The sequence below is a fragment of the Pagrus pagrus genome, assembly GCF_965226575.1.
Source record: "Pagrus pagrus genome assembly, chromosome: 15".
NCBI classification, from domain to species: domain Eukaryota; kingdom Metazoa; phylum Chordata; class Actinopteri; order Spariformes; family Sparidae; genus Pagrus; species Pagrus pagrus.
The window spans coordinates 23542769-23562336 of record NC_140199.1 but is presented as its reverse complement, the minus strand read 5'-3'; the positions used below and the strand labels follow the sequence as shown (position 1 = coordinate 23562336).

Genomic DNA, 19568 nt, shown 5'->3' with positions numbered 1-19568 from the left:
GCTGTAGTATTTTAACCCAAAGCATGATCTGTTCTTTGCTCTAACCGAGTGATGTTGTACCTAAACCTAACCAGAATTTAAAGTTACAATTTGTAAGAATGTTATCAGTCATATATATTGAGGTTAGCATGCTAACAGCTAGCCCTGGCCCATCCTATGAAATAGTCTGACAGAGTAGCTCACGCCTCCAGAGGTGGGTGCTGACTCGTGTCCCCCTTACACTCATGTGCTAGCGCTGTTACCAACACTCCTCTGGTGCTTTGAGCTCCCCTGCTACCAGTTAATAGGTCCCCTAGCTGCTTAGCTAACTGAGCTAACTACTTAATGGTAGCCACAGGCAGCAGCACTTACCAGGTGCTCTGGTGATACGCTGCCACCAATTTCTTTGGAATGTGAATTGATCAGGCGGCCAGTTCTTACATAATGCACATTTGCGTTGTCACAGCATCAGATAAAGTGGTTAAAATGTCTATGTGGCTTTATGTCTAGTAGATGTGATTGTCTATCTGCGTGTGTTTGTTACCCCATTAGAGTTTGTTGATTAAAATAATAGTTAAAGCGTGTGACTATCAGACTTAATAGTCTATGTAACAGACCAGCATCATCCTTTCAGTGACGGGTGAAACCGAAGAGACACTCAAAAAAAAAAAAAATCTAATGTTCAACCTCACGTATGGATGAAGGTCCATATACATCAAGATTATCCTGGCTCCTGTCACTCCCCCCTTTCAGTGGCCGACTTGTTCTTAATGGAAATTTACATGAGAGTGACATCACAGACTGAGTGCAGACAAAATCTCATCTGGTCACGGTAGACAGCAATGACTAAAGCAACTATTCAGCAACACAATGTGAACAATCACAGCACATACAAAGTGGCATACCTCAGAGACACACACAACGCTGTGACCTTTTCTGCTGCCAGCATAGTCTTAGTCGTCTGAGACTTGAATAACAAATACAACCCGTGTAAATGAAAATGGTTTGACTTCATGATGCCCCGACAACGTGTGGAGAGGTGCTATTCCTGCCTCACAGAAACCTGTTGTGTCAGCCTGAAGTGGTGTTTTGATATTAGAGATAAATGAGGTTTGGGCTGCTGCCAGAGAGTGGCACAAGGTGATCATCTGTGGCAAAGCAGCTGGATCTGGGAAAGGAAAGTTGAAGTACCCATTAACATCCCAGTTCATTGATGTCACAGCCTCTTCATTGTATTGTTGTATTCTTATTGTTCATTTGCTAGGCTTAGATAGACTGGACATCATCTTGCTGTAGGTTAATGCTTTCAAACATTTAGCACATGAGCAGTATTTTTATTCTAAATTGATCCGACAGTTTTTTTCACAATTGATCGGTTTAGTCTATCAAATGTCAAAAAGTTGTGAAAAATGCTAGAGTCCAACATGACGTCTTCATATAGCTTCTGTTGTCCAGCCAACAGTCACAAACTCAAAAACTTTTCATCTGCTATCATAAATGACAAAGAACATCAGCAAATGCTCACATTTAAGAACCAGGAACCAGCAAATCTTTTTTTTAATGTTTACCTGTATGTCAATCAGGGTGGAGCGTGGGATCAGCGTGCCCTCCCCAGCTGCCTGCAGGCTCCATCTATGCCCCACGATTCTGGGAGTAAACACTAGCAAGTCCAATCAGTTAAGGACTCAGCCAAACCACCTCATTTATGAATTATGTTTTTATTTTCCCATCAAGTGTGGCCTTTGTGTATCCTTTGGGATGAGGGTGTAGTCTTTACGGTAAGGCATGATTAATGTGTGCTGTCTTGTGCAGCCCGGCTGGATGGTGCAACATCTCCACGGTCGATTGACCCTCTCTGACTCATACAGTAGAGCAGAGTAGGCCTACGCATGACTCTCTGCAAACACACTCAGTATTCACCTTAAAGCCATCTGGCTGAGTCAGTAAAAGTGAGTTTTGTGCAATACCAAAATATAAAGTAAACTGAATTTGCTGCTTTTCTTTACATGGAACACACACTTAAGATACTTAACATACTGTAAGTTATTCGTCAAGCTGTCGTGCCGTCTGTGCCCGGCCTACTGCTTCTTAATCTGTTAAATACACACACTGACACACTCTCCACACACGTACTGAAGGTCCATAAACCTCATGTAAAGAGCGTGCTCTTCCCAGGTGTTGTGTTGAGTTTCATGATCAATAAAGATGTCCCATAAATAAAATAAATACCTACTAAAAACGTCAGAGTCTCGGCCGTGCTGCTCACACGTCCAGATAAGCTACCTTCTCTCGTCGGGTTTGTATAAATTCAGGATTCCTTTCTGCTCTGTCTGGATGCTGAAAATGGACTGTTCCTGGCAGTCATGAAGGAGGGGGACAGCAGCGTATAGATCATCCTATGGGCTCTGGGAGTCTGCAAATGAGTCACTGCCTGATTTTGTACATTTAGAGTGAAACATTTTGTAAAATAAAATAGACCCACTGGAGTTATTTCACATACTTGTGCAGATTGACACATTTAATTGAATTATGCTCATGAATTCAACAATTTTTGTAAAGTGTGCATAAATGCCACCTTTAACCCACAGTGCTGTGATATTTAGGGACTGTGCGAAAATTACCTGGGTGGGTACGGGTATTAAATCTTAAATTTAAGGTTTTATAATTGATGTTATTTTATTTTAAACCTACCCTTGAATTGGAAAAAAAAAACTGCAGCAACCTCCCCCTATATCTCACAAGTTGTGTTTGCTCTACATGTTGTATCATTCAGTATTAAAAAAAAAACAAAAGAAACCAAAAGAAACACACAAAAAAACGCAGAGCATAAAGATGTAAGATTATGGAATAAAATGAATCTCAAACTTTTTGTTCTGGTTCAGATGAAAGTGAAGGAGGCAGATATAATATTAAGTGTGCTAAATCCCTGAAACAGAGACAGGGTTGCTGTCTTCTGTATATCGCAAAACACAACTTTTGACCCACTGTGCACAATGTAACAGTCATTTGTGAGATGTAGAGGTGTGTGTGTGTGTCAGGCCTAAGAGAGAAAAAAGACTTTCACTGCCTTACCAAACATGTCAGACTATCCTCCCCTCAGCAAACAGAAGTAATACACAACTCTTTTTCTGACCTCCATTTCCACCAGTTTCCTCCCTTAACAGTTCTGTCTTTAAAAAAAAAACACCATAACATAGATCATAAGATTATTATAGAACAACCCAGCAAATCAGAGAACAAAGTCTGAACAAGTCAAAAGTATTTAGCCTTAAAATTATTATTTTTTCGTGATTCATTACAAAATAATAACCACACTCAATTCTCAGTCTGAAATGCCAAAGATTTCTTCACACAGTAATAATCTAATCAACTGACAGTCTCAAAGAGCTTCATAATGCGTCATAAGCCCACACCAGTGTTCACTGCAGGCTTCGTTTCAAATACATTTTCTATTCTGATGGTCTGTTCAAAGATGTGAATGTAGCACCTCACAGTGATACACATGTACATCTCTGAACCCCACAGAGCAGGCCAAGCTCTGAAATTGTTCTGCTTTAAAAAAGAAAAAGTAAGCTACACTGGCTTCTAGTTTTAAGATAAACCACAACCACAATAGAAAATAAAACTGTACAATCTCCAAAGATACTGTCATCCAAGACAGCTGCCAACACTTTGAGTCGGGACAGACAGTCTCTCTGGAGTTCAGAGAGCTTCAGAGCATCCCTCCACACATGCTGTTCATGCGCCAGGGCTGGCACCAGTAGTGCAGGTACGGGTGGTACTGGAAGTTCTGGTATGGAGGCACAGTCACTGGGAGGTGTACTCCGCTCACCTGGTGATAGTGCGTTTGATTGTCCCTCCACAGCACTTTCACTGCGACTTTCTTTGGTTCCGAAAGCTCGGCTACCACATGGCGCCGTTTGGTTTTATATCTCCGGTTCTGGAACCAGATTTTCACCTGAGTCTCTGTGAGTTTCAGAGATTCTGCCAGGTCGGCCCGTTCAGGCCCTGAAAGGTACCGCTGCGCGTTGAAGCGGCGCTCCAGCTCGTAGACCTGTGCGTGAGAGAAGGCCGCTCTGGAGCGCTTTTTGGTGCCCGGCCTGCACTGCCGCTCGTCGGATGAACAGCTGACCGACTCCCCGCTGCGGTGATGTCCACCCTCCGTCTTCTGACGCTCGCCCCGCTCCTCACAGTGTGGTTTCTGGTCTGCAGCGCCAAGGAAAGACAAAAAAAAAAAGTGTGACGACGTGTGTTTTCTCTGACAAGGTGGTCAAAAGCGTGAGAGCTGCTGTCTGGATTTTCACTTAAACAGGTTGCATGTGAGGTTTTCATCTTTTATACATTTTCCCATCCCTGTCCTACAGCCTGGCCTTCCTCAGATAACAGTCTGCTATTAAATGGCCTGTTCATGACAGACAGCCTCAATGGTGTGACTGGCCCTTAAAAATCGACGCAGATCACTCTGTACCAACTATGTCCTTAAAACTCTGGATCAATTCAAAGACATTTGAAGTTTTTATTGGGGAAAAAAATAGATAAATGTAATCCCTGTAGATGCTGCTGAAAATATTCCATCATTGTTTCTGCAGAGAATTAAATCCACATTTTAACTAAAACAATGGCACAAACATGCCATCGAGGTTAAACAAATTTACTCTGTTTCCAAATCAGTTTTTGTCTCTTTAATTTTTCTCTTCTTGATTCACTTTGTCTCATTTAAAGATTCCAATTTGTTCAAATGTAATCTGATACAGGAAACAAACGAAATTGTCAATGTATTCTCATATGTGTTGCAGTGTGAAGAGTCTTTTACATTCGTTATTGCCAACTAAAGAAGACCTTCTCACCTCGCTCTCTGTGCTCGCTCTCCTCTCTTGTGGACTCCTCGCTGCAGGTATCAGACAAGCGGAGATCGGCAGGTAGTCTCCCCGACTGGATGCGATCCTCATCCGCGCCCTGATGAGTCAGATCAGGGACTCTCGCACCACCATCCTCGGTGCAGATGTTGCGCTTTGGTGCACAGTGCTCCTCTGTACTCCTTGCACCGGGCTTTCCCCTGGCATCACGTCCGGTGAGGATGTCTTTGATGGAGAAGGACGAAAAACTTAATGTCATGATTAAAACAAGGTCGCGGGTATTTCCTGCACTCTCGCATGCGATTTATTTGGAGGCATCAAGAGATCAGCAGCTCGAACGCAGAAGTCCTTACTGATTCGATCACTGTTTAATTGCTCTAATTTAATTGCGGTGAACTAAGTCCGGTCTGCTAATGAACAGCCCACATCAGGAACTGTCAAGTCTATTACAGTCCTCTCAGCAGCAGCGGCGCCAGTTAACCTTTGATAGGCTGTTTTCTCTGCCTGGTCCCTCCTTCGCACCGCCCAGCTCCATGCTGTTCTCTGGTCTCTGCGCTCTGATTGAGGACGAGGGACGCTGATTTTTTCACACGAGCTATTTCACCTTGGCGAGGTGATTTAATTAACTCACATTATGATCGCTAGGAATTATTTTAAAAGGGTCAATAGCTACATTTGTCAGAGCGTTTATGTGGAGACGAGGGGAGTAATTAGACACTGTTGAACATTTCAAATATTACAGTGATATTAGACATTAGTTAAAGACTCAGAGTGGATCCTTTTTACTATTCTTGTAAAATGGAGCCGTGTCAGTCATTGTGTTTCTACCAAATATTAATTACACGCAAATTATAATAAGACAATCTAGTGCGTAAAAGTTCTCGAAACGTGCGTAAAACTAAGCTCGACGCATGGTTTTAAATGCCACAGTCTTTTTGCGCACTTTTACATGTATAGTAGGAAGATATACAACTTTGATTTTAGCTTCCACTTTATTGGACAGTGCTCTGACAGGACTGAAGTCGCTCTGAAATGGTTACATTTTCTTCATTTCATTACAAAATCTTGACAGAATTTAACAGAATTGAGAACTTTGGCAATCGCAAAAATGTTTTCCAAAATTGTGGATATTTTCTTATCTGTACAATTATGTGTGTTAGCCTGAGATTTTCGAGGCCATGATGCCTTGACCATAGAGAAATAATTTTACTGTGAAGCGAGGACTTCCAGCCGTGTTGCTCAAACAGGTGAGTAGCGCCGCCGTGTGGTCATTATGCCTCGTTTCCAATCTTAAGAGGTGCGTAAAAATGGCCCCTGCGCATACCCCCCCCCCCCCCCTCCCACCCCCCCACACTTCTCTCTCTCTCTCTCTCTCTCTCTCTCTCTCTCTCTCTCTCTCTCTCTCTCTCTCGCACACACACGCACATGCATTACACAATCAGCAGGCCTAGCCTTCATCGAGGAGACGTGATGACAGACGCAGTGATCTGCCTCCTCTGTGTTGTTGTGTTTTCTTCCTCTGACTAAACAGAGAAATCTCTCAGATTGCCACAGAGCGCGAATCAGCTCCAGGGCGTCACAACATGTCCGGATTGGAAACATGAAAGTTCATACATGTGTTCAGACCTCGAGATGTCATCGCCACAATAATGAAATGTAACTTTTTAAGTCGGCAAGTGGGAATCGGTACGGTTAGTTAGCATTTCTGAATGAAGCGGTTCCGTCACTCATTCAACATTCTTGTTTTATTATCCGCGTCCAAATACACTCATAGTTTCAGCCTCCTTGTCGCCTTCCCGCTCAGTAGATTTACTCATGAACACACACACACACACACACACATCATCATCATCATCATCCTCTGAATCAGTCGTCTTTACTAATTGAAACCCTGCATGTGCATCCACTAAACAGCAATCACTGAAAACGTGTGTCCTTGTGATGATCCATGTGAGAAAGGAATTATCTTTGTGTTCCACAGAAAAGAAAAATTTCAGTTAAGTTAACCAATTGTATTTTTATTGCGCCAAACCAGCACTCTGCACAGCCATGCTGGACACCTTCTAGACCCCTCCACGTTAATTTAGATTTTGTTTTATTCCAGAAGGCTGCAGCATTTTGTTTAACACTTCTCATCATAGTAAAGTTTTTTTTTTAAAGAAGATCATTTGACCATAGTCCTAAACAAACAAACAAACAAACCTGTTCATATCTACCTGATGCCATGTTGGCGGCCTGGCCGACGCTTGAAGTGTCACCTAAATGGGAGAGCCTTCTCTTCGAGCCTCTCCGTGCACTTTTCCTTCTCTATATTTGGGCCCTGCTTCTTTTGTGAGCTCCTTGAGTGGTTGCCATTGGAGACTTTGTTTTGGGAAACTCCACGCCTTGCTCAGCGATGAGCCGAGCTGCTATCTTTGGAAGCGCAAGATAGCGATCGCAGCGCCTGTCAGAGCAGCAGTGTCCAGGCCGCGTCCTCAGGCATCGCCGTCCTGTCGCCAACTCTATTTACACTAGTGACTGTGCAGCACTTAGAGCTGACACCAGGTATGTTCCACTACCGGCAGCGCAGTAGCCAGGGGAAGTGGCCAGTGAGGCTATCAGAGGAGACAAACACTCTGTTTACGTTGCAATTCATCTCCATTAATAGTGTCTCCATGCCTCAGAGGTGAAGGTGTTTGTTTAAGTATATCTGCAATCAACGATGTTTGTTTGGGTCACTGAAAATATGGGTAATTACTATACGATTATAATATTTTATAATTATTGTAAAATAACGTATAGACTATATCATTAAATCCATTATTATTATTTTATTTATTTGAAGAACATGTAAATCCATTTTTTAACATTGGGAATGATATATTTCAGTGTCACGCGTCAAAAAGGACAAAATAGAAACCTTCACAAAAATATTTATCATCCAAAGCTGTGTGAGTTTATTCGCTCTGTGGGTCCCGAGGATGCTGGCTGTCTGGTTAATGTCCATCTCTGAATCCTGACCGGACATTAGCTCGCCTCTAAATTCTCTCTGTTTCTGGTTCTCGTCTCAGGACAAAGTCTACCACGAGCTTTCTCACAAGGACAAAAAAAATGCTTGCTTGGTTTGAGAAACGATTTGAGATGATGAGAGACTACACGTGTTTGCTTGAGGAATAAACTCTCCATTTATTCATTCGAGTTTCCTGCCCAGATTAATAGGAATGTTGGAATGCAACAAGGTCAGAAACGTCCCATTTTTTTTTACACAAATGTATGTAAACACACACAGACACGCACGCACGCACACGCACACACACACACACACACACACACACACACACACACACACAAAGCACACACACAAAGCACACACAAAGCACAGTACAATACAGTCACTTGTGTCATTCTGTTTGTAACATCATTTAATTTCACCATCGGGTATCATCTCCGTCGATATTGTAACTTGAGCGTAAAAAACAGCTCCATTACGCACAAGTTCCCGTTTTATTCGGGTCATACAGGCCGCTGTTCAATCTCACAGAGTGAAAAACACAAGTCAGGCTGTTCAAATAAAAAGAAAATAAAAGCATAATACTTTTTTAAGATTGCATCATCCTGCAGTTGTGGTCCATGTTCTTACTTTCTCGCAAATAATTTCAGGATGTAACTGAACCAATAAAAATGCATTTATTATGGGCTCTACCTTACGCATAGAAACGTATGATTGTACGAAACCTTCCACAGAGTGTCCCTTTATTTTTGTCGCATGTTAAGTCTATTTTTGAACCACAATTAGCCACTTTACGCACAGTCTTTAATCGGCAACATTCAATCCAGCAGTAAAATATCCAACAACAGTTTTGTGGCTCAGACAAAAATGCGCATAATATGTGATCTGCATCTCAGTCAGCGGGTTGTTGTTTCCTCATGTGGCCTGTCTTCACTGGCCTACACTTTCTGTAACGTCTTAGAGTTTTAACATGTACTTTCCTTGCATTAGTAAATCAGGTTGACATGCTTGAGTCCGTTCAGCCATCCCAGAGTCTCTCCCAGCTGTGCGTAAAAACCGCGCTACCATGCCCGGATGCCCTGCAGAGTTCCTTGGCAGGGTGTGACGACCGGTCCTTGGGGCGCCTGGTTTTGCGTCTGTGCACCAAGATTTCCCAAATTCATGTTCATAAAAGCGTTCGCAGCGGTGTTGCTGGGCGGCAGAGCAGGTAAACTAGAGTAAGTACAGGAGTAGGAGTTAGTGTACACCGAGTTGTTGTAGCTGTAGGCTGGATAGCTGTTGTAGCCGTACGGGTTTGGAGCTGCGACCGTGTAAGAAGTGTTATAGTTCTGGGATCCAGTCAGACAAGGCCTCCCGTCCCGGACCAGCACCGGCACAGCCACCCTCCTGGGCGGAGGCGGTGGGTGGTGGTGGTGATGGTGGTGCCCCGCCATCTCCAGAGTCTTGTCCTGCCGCTGCCTCTTGCATTTGTACCTCCTGTTCTGGAACCAGATCTTGACCTGGGTGGAGGTGAGTTTCAGGGAGCTGGCCAGGTGCTCTCTCTCCGGGGCGGACAGGTAGCGCTGCTGCTTGAAGCGCCGCTCCAGCTCGAACACCTGAGCCTGGGAGAAGAGGACGCGGGGTTTCCTCCTGGTCCTCTGCTGCTTGGTGGCGGGTTTGTCCGAGTCTGGCTCCTCACAGTCTGCGCGCAGCGCCCCGCAGCTCTCTGCGAGGAGAACAAAGTGTACATGGAAAACTGGAATTAGACGTGTTAATATGTAGTATTTTAATAATGTTAAACCAATACTGCATAACTTTCTCATGCCAGAACGTCATGATATCGACATGAATTCATTCATTTTTTAAATCAAGTTTTCTTGAGGCAAAACAGGTTTTCCATTGCAAAGTAACTTTTTGCGGATTTAATAAATATGCCAATAATTTACACAATTTTTTCACAATATTTTCATTTAAATATACTGTATATATACAATATATAGCTGTTTAAAAACGTAAAAACAAGTGAAAGTGTACTGGGTATTTAGTTTTAAGTAATAAGTATATAAATAAATCAAAATGGGGTTTCAAAGAGGATTAAATTGAAAAAGTAAATTAAGAGAAAATATTAAATATAAAAAACAATATTTGTCAAATCACCTGTGATATTCCTGATTACATCTTGATGAAGATAAAGATATTTTAGATTTAGATTTCTGCCGATTAAATGCACATTCATTTGGCTAAATCTAAAAATCTAAACTGTGAATAAGTCATGAAAGGTTTGGCTCATTTGCACATTTGTGTTCATTGATTTATATAAATTGTTCAAAATGAATGAATCAGTGCACGTTGCTACCTGCGGGCATCGTGCACAGTCATCAAGTGGCAGATCAGCAGCACGCTGAGAGAACAATACTCCTTTTTTTCGTGGGCGTTAATTGTGCAAGCTGTGACACTGGCTATATATAGTATTTCGACTCTAAATGATAAGGTCATTACAGAAAAAAATAGGCAATTAAAGGCCTAAATATACCCATATTTTTATTCGAAATGAAACTTTTGTTATTAGGAAAACTCATTCTGGTGGAACATCGAGGACCTGGTCCCTCTGTGTGTATTTGCTAAATGTGTGATAGTCATTTATACATGAATCAGCAAATGATATCAGTCAGTTCAGTAATTATTTCATCAGAATTATCTATTAAAGCTTAATGAACGCATGCGTCTCTGTTCATGCTATTATTGTTTTTATTGGTAATTATACAAGTTCCAATAAAAACGACAGCGCTCATCATCCTCACTAACTTTTGGCTGAACTGTCATGGGACCGTGTACTCACTTCTGTCCTGGTCCTCCTGCTCGGTCTCCAGCCGGAGCTCTGCAGGGTGGTTCTGGCTGCCAAACATCTCCACCGGCAGACCAGATTCCACCAGCCGCTCCTGCACCGCCAGCGTGTTGAGGTACGACATCCTCTCCTCGCTCTCCGACACGACGGAGCTGATGGGACTCGGGCTGTCCCTCCCGGCCAGCATGCAGGAGGGCGGCGAATGAGAGCCGAACGGTTTATTTGGGAAAGCTCCGGGCTGTGGCAGCGCGCCGGAGAGACCGAAGCAGGAGATGAACTGGAGCTGGTGCTGCTGAGACTGCTGCTGCAGCTCTAACTTCAGAATGTCCTTAACAGAAAAAGGCGTGGTGGAAGAAGTTACGAGCGGGCTGGGAAGCATTATTACCACCGACAGTGAGATGACAGATAACAGGTAGTCAGCGGGCCTGAAACTGCGCCGATTTGTCTCCGGACGGCGCGTAAAAGAAGAGAACAACCCGTGCGTAAGCGTGAAGAATGGTGACGCGCTGCTTGTTTTTCATGCGGACCGTGCAGGACTGGCTTTCTGTCAGCTGTGACATCCCTCTGTTGTGGCTGCAGCTGGAGAGAAGGAGAGAGGTCGATCCTGATGGGTTGGCTGGATTCAGATAGAGAAAGAGCCGGGTCAGCCAAGATGCTGTCCTCTCCCTTTCAGTGACGTCGGAGGAGGGACTCTCTCTCTCTCTCTCTCTCTCTCTCTCTCTCTCTCTCTCTGTAGGTGTGTGTGTGTGTATGTGTGTCAGGAAGACATAAAGGCCTAATCTATGAATTAACACCGACTCCCCTCAGACTGTTAAAGGTGTTAAAGGTAAGGACTTTTTTATTACACGCTTTGTGTTTCCCCAACAGAAAACAGGAAACACAAAAGCCTTTAATTTGGCGTAATTAAAAATACTTAAACATCAATAACTAATAATTGCGTGGCTCGAGTTTGGAGCATTTATTATCTCCTCGTCTCTGCTGAATGGTCCCACGACTTCACAGCTCTTCCCATCATCACTACGCGCGGTTTTAAGATTAGGCATATCTTCGTTTCCTGTCTCGGCCATCCATGGATAAGATAATCCGTCGCAAACTGTGGGAAATGAGATAAAATTGGCAACCAAAGGAGGCATGAAGAAAAAAAGCCTCAGCTATATATATATTGAGTGATTTGCCTTTTATTTATATCTCTTCAATTTGTCCACTAAAATTTGGCCAAGATGTGGATTTCCCTTGACATTGGGTCAGTATTTCTCCACACAAAAAAAAAAAAAAAAAAAAACCCTGGGTAAAATATAAAAAGACAGTCCGCTCAGTTAATTTGAAATGATCAGTTTCATATGCAGGAATTAATACGAGAAACGAAAAAGACTGGATGTCGCTGCCAAATCATTTTAATTAAATTTACAGCTTATATGCAATAATAATAATAATAATAATAATAATAATAATAATAATACCTGTTTTAAAACAGAAAATGTTCTTTAGGTTGGGCGTCGAACTGCGTCACAGATCCATTCACACATCCCCAACATCCCCAACATGTGTTGTCTTTTTAGATAAATATTAAGAACAATAAGTCCAGCCTCTGTTTTAATTGTCCCTTTGTGCCAAAGGGCAAACAGGCTGAAACGGGACACCTCTCTCCCCTCCTGCTCGCCTATCTGTGGCCAAGTGCAGGCGCCAGGTTAGAAGGCCCATTGCTCCTAAACCGTGTGGAAAGAAAAGGAGGGCATGCCGACATAATCTCATCCGCTCACCATCAACAAGGCGCTGTTTAGATTAGGACAGCGTCTCCCTCCCCTCCCCTGGAGATCGGAGATCTATATGTCTTTAAAACCGGGCCTGTTTAAGTGGAGTGGATAAGCAGGGGAGGGAATTAGGTCGAGCTTTTAAAAACGCAGATTTGAGATGATCAGCCGACATTTGAGTGTTCCTCAGGATTTACACATAAGGACAACAGCCGGTGATTTCCGCACCGTCGACGGTAACTTTGCGCGAGTTAGGTGGAATTTACGAAGACTTAAGTGCGAAGTATTGGCTCGTAAAATACTCCAAAAGGCAGTAAATCTTTTTAATTTGCTTCCTAAATATTTAGCCAGTCCTGTTTATTGTGTGCGATGATTCAGAGACATCAGCAAGACTAAACACAGACATCACTGTCGGTGCGTAATGACAAAGAAAAGCCTCCACTCATTTGAAATGTTGAATTTTAGCTGAATAACTCAAGGCTGAAAAATCGCCATTGTGGTTTTTGAGACAGTTCGGCCCTGACAGGCCACTGCAGCCCTGGATTCAAAGCGTCACGGGTCAGAGGGACGGGGTACCCTCCCCAGTCCTCAGCTGACCGTCACCCAGCGGTCCTCGCGTGTCACCCGGCAGTCCAGAAGTGGCCGAGCAGAGGAGCGTGTTTACGGAGCGGAAGAGTCTGTTTCCTGCATGTAACAAAACCCAGACTCCCACAGAGAGCCGAGGAGCTGCTCTGGGCTGAATCCAATACATCATCTTCATCTCAGAGTCATCGCGATAAGATGGGGGAGGTCAGGCCCACAGCAGAGGTCAGCACGGACAGGCCTCCAAACACTTAAAAACAAACATCATTTAAAGTATAACTCACTAAATATCTGTCTACTTGCCGAAGTCAAATTCGAACCATTCCCCTTAATTCACTTTCTGGTGAGTTCTTTAAAGTTGGTGGCTTGCCATGCACTGCTGAACAAGTTTCTTCTTGTCCCCCTCTCTTCTCTCCTCTCCATATCACTGGCAGGCTAACCTGTTGAAGCAGTGTCTCCTCTGCAGAGTGGCAGGTGTATAGTCATATCAGCACAGCTGTCAAGTACCCAGAAGTTGAGAAGATATCTTCTGCTTTGGTAAAAGGGAAAGTTACCCATACGAATAATACTTGAGTAGAAGTCTTAAAGTATCTGATAGCATATTAAATGTACACATAAAAAGTAATTTTCTGTTTTTTTTTAAAAAAAAAATCATCCTGGCTTGATACATGTTATTATATTTGGTGTGCCTGTGTCTGGACTGACTCAGTTTGTTTAAATTATACATATATTTACATGTACGTATTATATGTACATAGTACTGTGGGTCAACTGATTGTCAGCCTGGCCAATTATCAGATCCAATATTCAACATTTTTCCGATAAAATAAATAAATCTAAAGTTGCCCTACTTTGGCTCTGATCCAGCATGCAATCTGCAAAGTAACTACATTTTTCAGTAACACTTCACAATAATGTGTGTAGTAACTAAGGGACGAGTGAGGGATGAATCAGGAACAACTTGATAGTTAATGAATAGTTAATAAGTTATTTCTGAATGACTGATTCGAGGACTGTATAGTAGGTAGTGATGAGTTACTGGAGAACAGACAATGTAGTAATAGTAATATATTGTGGGGCACAACAAACTAATGATTAAGTAATTAGTAATTAAGAAGTCTACCTGGTAGCTACTCAGTATGCTGTTTCACTTTACCTCAGGGGGCACACAAAGAATGACTTACAATTAAGTAATTAGTAATTAATGAGCCAACACTAGTTTGTAGCTGGTTCATAGTTAATGAGGAACAACTCATGAAGAAAGTGTTCAGTATATCACTTTATGGATATTTATGAACTAATCGACACACTGATCACTTTCTTCATGAGTTGTTCCTCATTAACTATGAACCAGCTGCTGTTTGGCATAAATTCGAGGCTACTCATTAATTACTTTATCATTTAATCATCAGTTTCTTTTTTTGTGCCTCCTGTTTCAGCATGATAAATACCAGGTACAGTCACTAAATACTAGTTACTTATTCATGAGTTACTCTTTTGTGCCCCCTCAGGTAAAGTGAAACATCATATTTAGTAGTTACCGGGCAGACTCATTAATTACTATTTACTTAAATATTAGTTATTCTTTTTGTGCCTTTTTGTGTATCTCTCAATGAAGAGATACATCATACTGAGTAGTTACTGAGTAGTTCCTCATCACTTCATAACTATGACACGTAGCTTGTTTTTCCTGGTTTTTTTAATAACAGACCAGAGACAGCAGGATTCTCAAAAACATTTTTAATCATATCCAAACCACATATACATTAATATGCACACACAAGTCATATTCTGTAGCACAAGTGATGCTGACGCCTTAAAAATAAATGACTGCTGCCAACCTCATTTTGAACCTGCTGCACAAACAACTCAGTTTTTATGTAAAAAGTGTAACTAATGATTAAGTAGGCCAATTAGTTATTAATAAGTTGACACTAGTTTGAGGCTGGTTCATGGTTAATTTAGGAACAGCTTGTTAAAAAAGTGGTCAGTATGTTGATTCACAGATATAAATGAACTAATCATTACCTAATGATTCATTAATGTAGTATCTCCCAGTCTGTTCTCTACTAACTCATTATCAGTCCTCGAATAACAGTTTTTCTTGCATTACTTGTTAACGATTCATTAATTATCAAGTTATTCCTGATTCATTCCTCACTCGTTTCTTAGTAACTACTCACAGTTTTGTGTACCTTATTGTTTTTGTATTATAAATGTAGTAGAGTAAAAGGTACAATAAATGCCTACAAAATGCAGCCGAGTAGAAGTATAAAGCAGCAGATAAAAAAAATACTCAAGTACATCCAAATTGTACTGAAATACAGTACTCGATTAACTATACTTAGTTACATTCCATCGCTGCATATCAGCGTTTGAAGGCAGATCCCTGAACACAGAATAGAAGTTTGATGACTCTGTAATGGCAGCAATTATCTGTCCCCCTGTGGTCTCTGCTCCTGTAAAGCCGAGAGGCGATTGGTATCTGATGGTTTTACCGCAGTAGTAAACTCTGTGTAAAGAAAGCATCAACACCTCCAGTGTGTGTGTGTGTGTGTGTGTGTGTGTGTGTGTGTGTGTGTGTGTGTGTGGGTGCACTGTGCAGGCTTTGAGTAGCGTGTGTGTGTGTGTGTGTGTGTGTGTGTGTGTGTGTGTGTGTGTGTGTGTGTGTGTATGTGTGTAGTGAAAGAAAGGATATGTGTTATTATGACTTGACAGAGCTTTGCAGAGGAGCACTTAACATCTTTCTACAAAGGCGCTGGTTGTTTACAGGTGTTACTATAACAGCCAAGATGTGTGATGAGGAAACTGAAATATGACTGTCCATTTGTCTCACGGCACTCACGATAAGCCAGCATCAACAATAGATTGTAACATTAGGAAAATAGATTAGCTCAAGTGTGTCTGCACGATCGCTTTTCCTCGTTGTGTGTGAGTCCAGGAGACTGTTAGAGATCTAATATGGAGTGATTAGAGGTGAAAGTGCATTTACTCAAGTAGTTGAGGTACTTCTACATACCTTGAGTATTTCCATTTGCTTCTACTTTAAACTTCTACTCCAAAATATTGAACTTTAGTTATTAGTTACTTTTCATACTACAGTTTTTCATCTTTGCTGTCCAGTAAAAACCTTGTATTCCCGAATTTTGGTGATTTCGAATGTTTGAGATAAACTGAAGGACTAAGCAAATTAAGCAAGCAAATTCTCCCATGTGTTAAAGGATAAGTTAGCCAGAAATGAAAACTCAGCCATTGTCTACTCACTGCCATGCCGATTAAAACTCAGGTGAAGTTGTAAAGTAGTGGCTAATAAAATGGCTCCATGCAGCTTGTCTGGTGTAATCAAATCTCGGGAAGCCTCGAGATCCCAAACTGATATGAAAAGACATTATTTACACCCTCTACAAGTGGTCGAGCTTGTGCACCCACTTCAGATGGGATGTGTGCTAACACTTTTAGCGTAGCAGCTACAGTGAAGATTTTGGCTTTAAAAAAAAAACATCTTTTCAAATCAATTTTGGGTCAAGGGCCTTCTGGAGACTTGGATTACACCGGATGAGCTGTGAGGAGACTTTTTTTTTTTTTTTCTGGTCCCCATCTGCTTCAGTTAAAGAATACTGCAACAATGTTTTACTGTGAAGCTCTGGGAATGGTTTGTGGACTATTAAACTTCAACCGACTCTTCATCCACATGGAGATAAGGAGATAATAACTGAATTTTTCTGTCTGAGTGAACTTATCCTTTAATATTAATAAACTATTTAAAACCCCTCTTGGATTAGCTGCATTGTCACAAAGCTGAAAAAAGGCTGTTTTTCTGAGCTCATTAATAGTTTTAGAGATACATGGTTCTCACAGGTCAGCGGCATCATGCTACAAACATGTGATCTCATAGAATCGATGCAGTGCTGTAGAATAAACTACTCAATACAGAAAAGCATCTTATATAACTGCAAACGACTGGCAGGTATCATTTTACTGCACAATGGGTACTTTTACTTAAAGTACATATAGCTGATAATACGTTTTTGAATGCATGACTTTACTTGTAGTGGATTATTATCACAGTGTGGTATTCCTACTTTTACTTTAAGGTCCTTCCCAACTTTGGTATTGTAGGACGGGTTGGCCGACATCCCAATGTGTCAGTATTCGATGAGTTGGGAATGAGACTCAAAAATCAACTTTTACTGAATACCTTGAAAATACAGAAGGAAGCACAGCATGCAGAGTGTGCACGCCTCGTACTGCACTTTCCTTGTGTTTCATGGTCATCTGCACGAATGGCATCGGACCAAACTGTTGTGTGTCAGCAACGGCTCAGCTCTTCTGGGTCCCGGAAGGTGAGTCTTATCAGCAGCCCATGTGATGGTGTCAGTAGCCAGCGCCCAGACTGTGCTATTGTGCCGCTGCCTGGGCCCGAGTGACGGATGACAGCGCCTTCTCACTGGAGGAAATGAGGAGGCCAGAGGCGAGCCTGGGGGCCAGATTTTTAGCTAAACCTTGTACTCACCCACTTACCTTCGGCTCCGAAAAGTGCCAAATATTCCACCACGGCAGGCCGAAGGTGACCTGCATGCTGCGACAGTCCTGGAGGGCTCATTGTGTTAACGAGGTTGGGAAAAAGATACCCTGATTAGGTGGTTTGTTTGAAAGACCGTGAGAGGCTGTTGTGTTTGAGAACCAAAGCCCTTTTCTGTGTACCGATGGCCTAACGTGGAAACCATGAAAGGAGGAAGTGAGGTCAGGCCAGTCTGGGTCTCCTGCCCTTTGCCCTCCCCTGGGTCTCATAAATTAGCCTGCTGTAATTCTCTCCCAGACGGCCTTGCCCCGAGCAGGTGTGTGTTTGTATATACAAGCGCTAACAGGAGGATGTAAGGGTTGTAGTGTCTGTGATCTACGGTGTTGGGAATGTAGTTTGGGAGGAAACATGCAACCTAAATATGCTTATCCTCTCTGCTGCCACACGGGCCATGTAGATAAAGACACTGCAGGGGAGGCGGGCTGGAGCGTTCCCTCTAGCTGCTCCTATGTTCTGTCCTACTTGGCCAGAGCTGAAGAAAGAGTATTAAAAATATCGAAAGGTTGACTCGAGTTCAGCTTGCTTCTGGAGGGACTTTTCTCTAACTTGCTCAGACAGTAATGGCTCTCTTGGGAAAGACAATGTTGCTGCAAAATAAAAGCATGCATGGATTCTGGCTTCAAGAGGTAAACACCCTTGAGAGAAAATGCTACTGTCTCTCCAGCAACCATGGTGGTATCCTTATCAAAGTGACGGCTTGTTTTGGCAAAAAACTTTTTCTAAATAATTACTGTATAAACTAACGAGAAAATGCAGTTTCAGCGTCCTTTCTCGCTGTTGATGTTGCTGTAGCTCAGTGAATGTCAGCATAAAGAACACTAAAAACTGTCCTTCAACTGTACGACTTTGATCCAAGCCCTGGTGTTATCAGGCATCCGCCCTCATAGAGATATCGAGTCCCTGTTCTGTAGCTGAACTTGACCTCTGACCTCCCTGCCAGTTGTAGATCAAAATCATACGATCTCCTCACGTGAATAAATAAAATATCCGATGAAGAAATAGTCAGGTTTCTTGTCACCTTTTCGTCGTTTTTGTGGCAGTTAGCTCCATGCACGCAAAAAATTAGCAGTCAGGGTAAAAACTGAGACATGAGTCTTCCACATCCTGTCTTTGTTTCTTTGCATGCATATTTGTATAAAGCTGAGGTCTGGGGAGCCCGAGTTGGCCACAAGACAACATCAATCAATTGGAAAAGCACACTGTAGACCTTGTGTTTGAGGTTCCACCCAGACTTATGGGGTAAAGGCCATATCAGTGAGAAGCAGTGAGTGATAAGGATATTAGCAGGGCTTTATAAATATTATCATACTTGTCAAGAATGACGATCAAAGTCGAATCTTAGATCAAATATGTGAACAGCACACATTTATAAATACATAAATTACACAGTTTCTTAAATATTTGTAATAGGCCAGACAAAGCAGGCATCGTTATTGTTTAGTTGCGTGACTCCGTAGTTTTACTTTATAACACTTTTAAAGATACTATCCATTTTGGGAATGAGTTAGATGAGGAGAGTGTTAAATTTTTAACATTTCCACATTTCAATGTTTTAAAACGACAAGACCTTTGTTGTGTAATTCGTTAAGTTGTGTACTTACATTATCAGAATCAGAATCCGAATTGCTTTTATTGCCAAGTACGTTTTCACATACGAGGAATTTGCTGTGGTCCGTAGGTGCATAAACAACAACAATACTAAAAAGGATTAAAAGAGTTACTAAAAATAGAAACATAAATGAAAAATAGAAAAATATAGATGGACTCAATGTATCCAACAATGTTCAAACTAGAAGAATCTGTAATCATATTCAAGTTAACGGGGCGTTTCATTTGGTTGCCTGCTGCTATAATGTCCAAGGAAACATCAGATTATATGTGAAAGAGTGAGGAGGGAAGTCAGCGAACATTACTAAACATAACTTCAATAAAACTTAAATACATTCCCTTGTTGAGTCTCGTCAGATAGATTTTGATGAGCAATGGTGGTTGATTGAGAATACTT

General features: G+C 42.0%; 2 protein-coding genes across 2 annotated transcripts; both read right to left on the bottom strand.

Annotated features, from left to right (window-relative positions):
• Positions 1-3136: 3136 nt before the first annotated feature.
• Positions 3137-5234, bottom strand: nkx3.3 (NK3 homeobox 3). Its single transcript, XM_084375295.1, has 2 exons — positions 4827-5234; positions 3137-4185 (listed from the first exon to the last, which is right to left on the bottom strand). Exons 1-2 carry the CDS (start codon positions 5092-5094, stop codon positions 3692-3694), a joined length of 762 nt encoding a protein of 253 aa, XP_084231421.1. The 5' UTR covers positions 5095-5234; the 3' UTR covers positions 3137-3691.
• Positions 5235-8236: 3002 nt separating this feature from the next.
• On the bottom strand, positions 8237-11108 carry nkx2.3 (NK2 homeobox 3). Its single transcript, XM_084374752.1, has 2 exons — positions 10643-11108; positions 8237-9529 (listed from the first exon to the last, which is right to left on the bottom strand). The coding sequence occupies exons 1-2, from the start codon at positions 11025-11027 to the stop codon at positions 8886-8888; spliced, it is 1029 nt and encodes a 342-aa protein (XP_084230878.1). The 5' UTR covers positions 11028-11108; the 3' UTR covers positions 8237-8885.
• Between the last annotated feature and the right edge of the window lie 8460 nt (positions 11109-19568).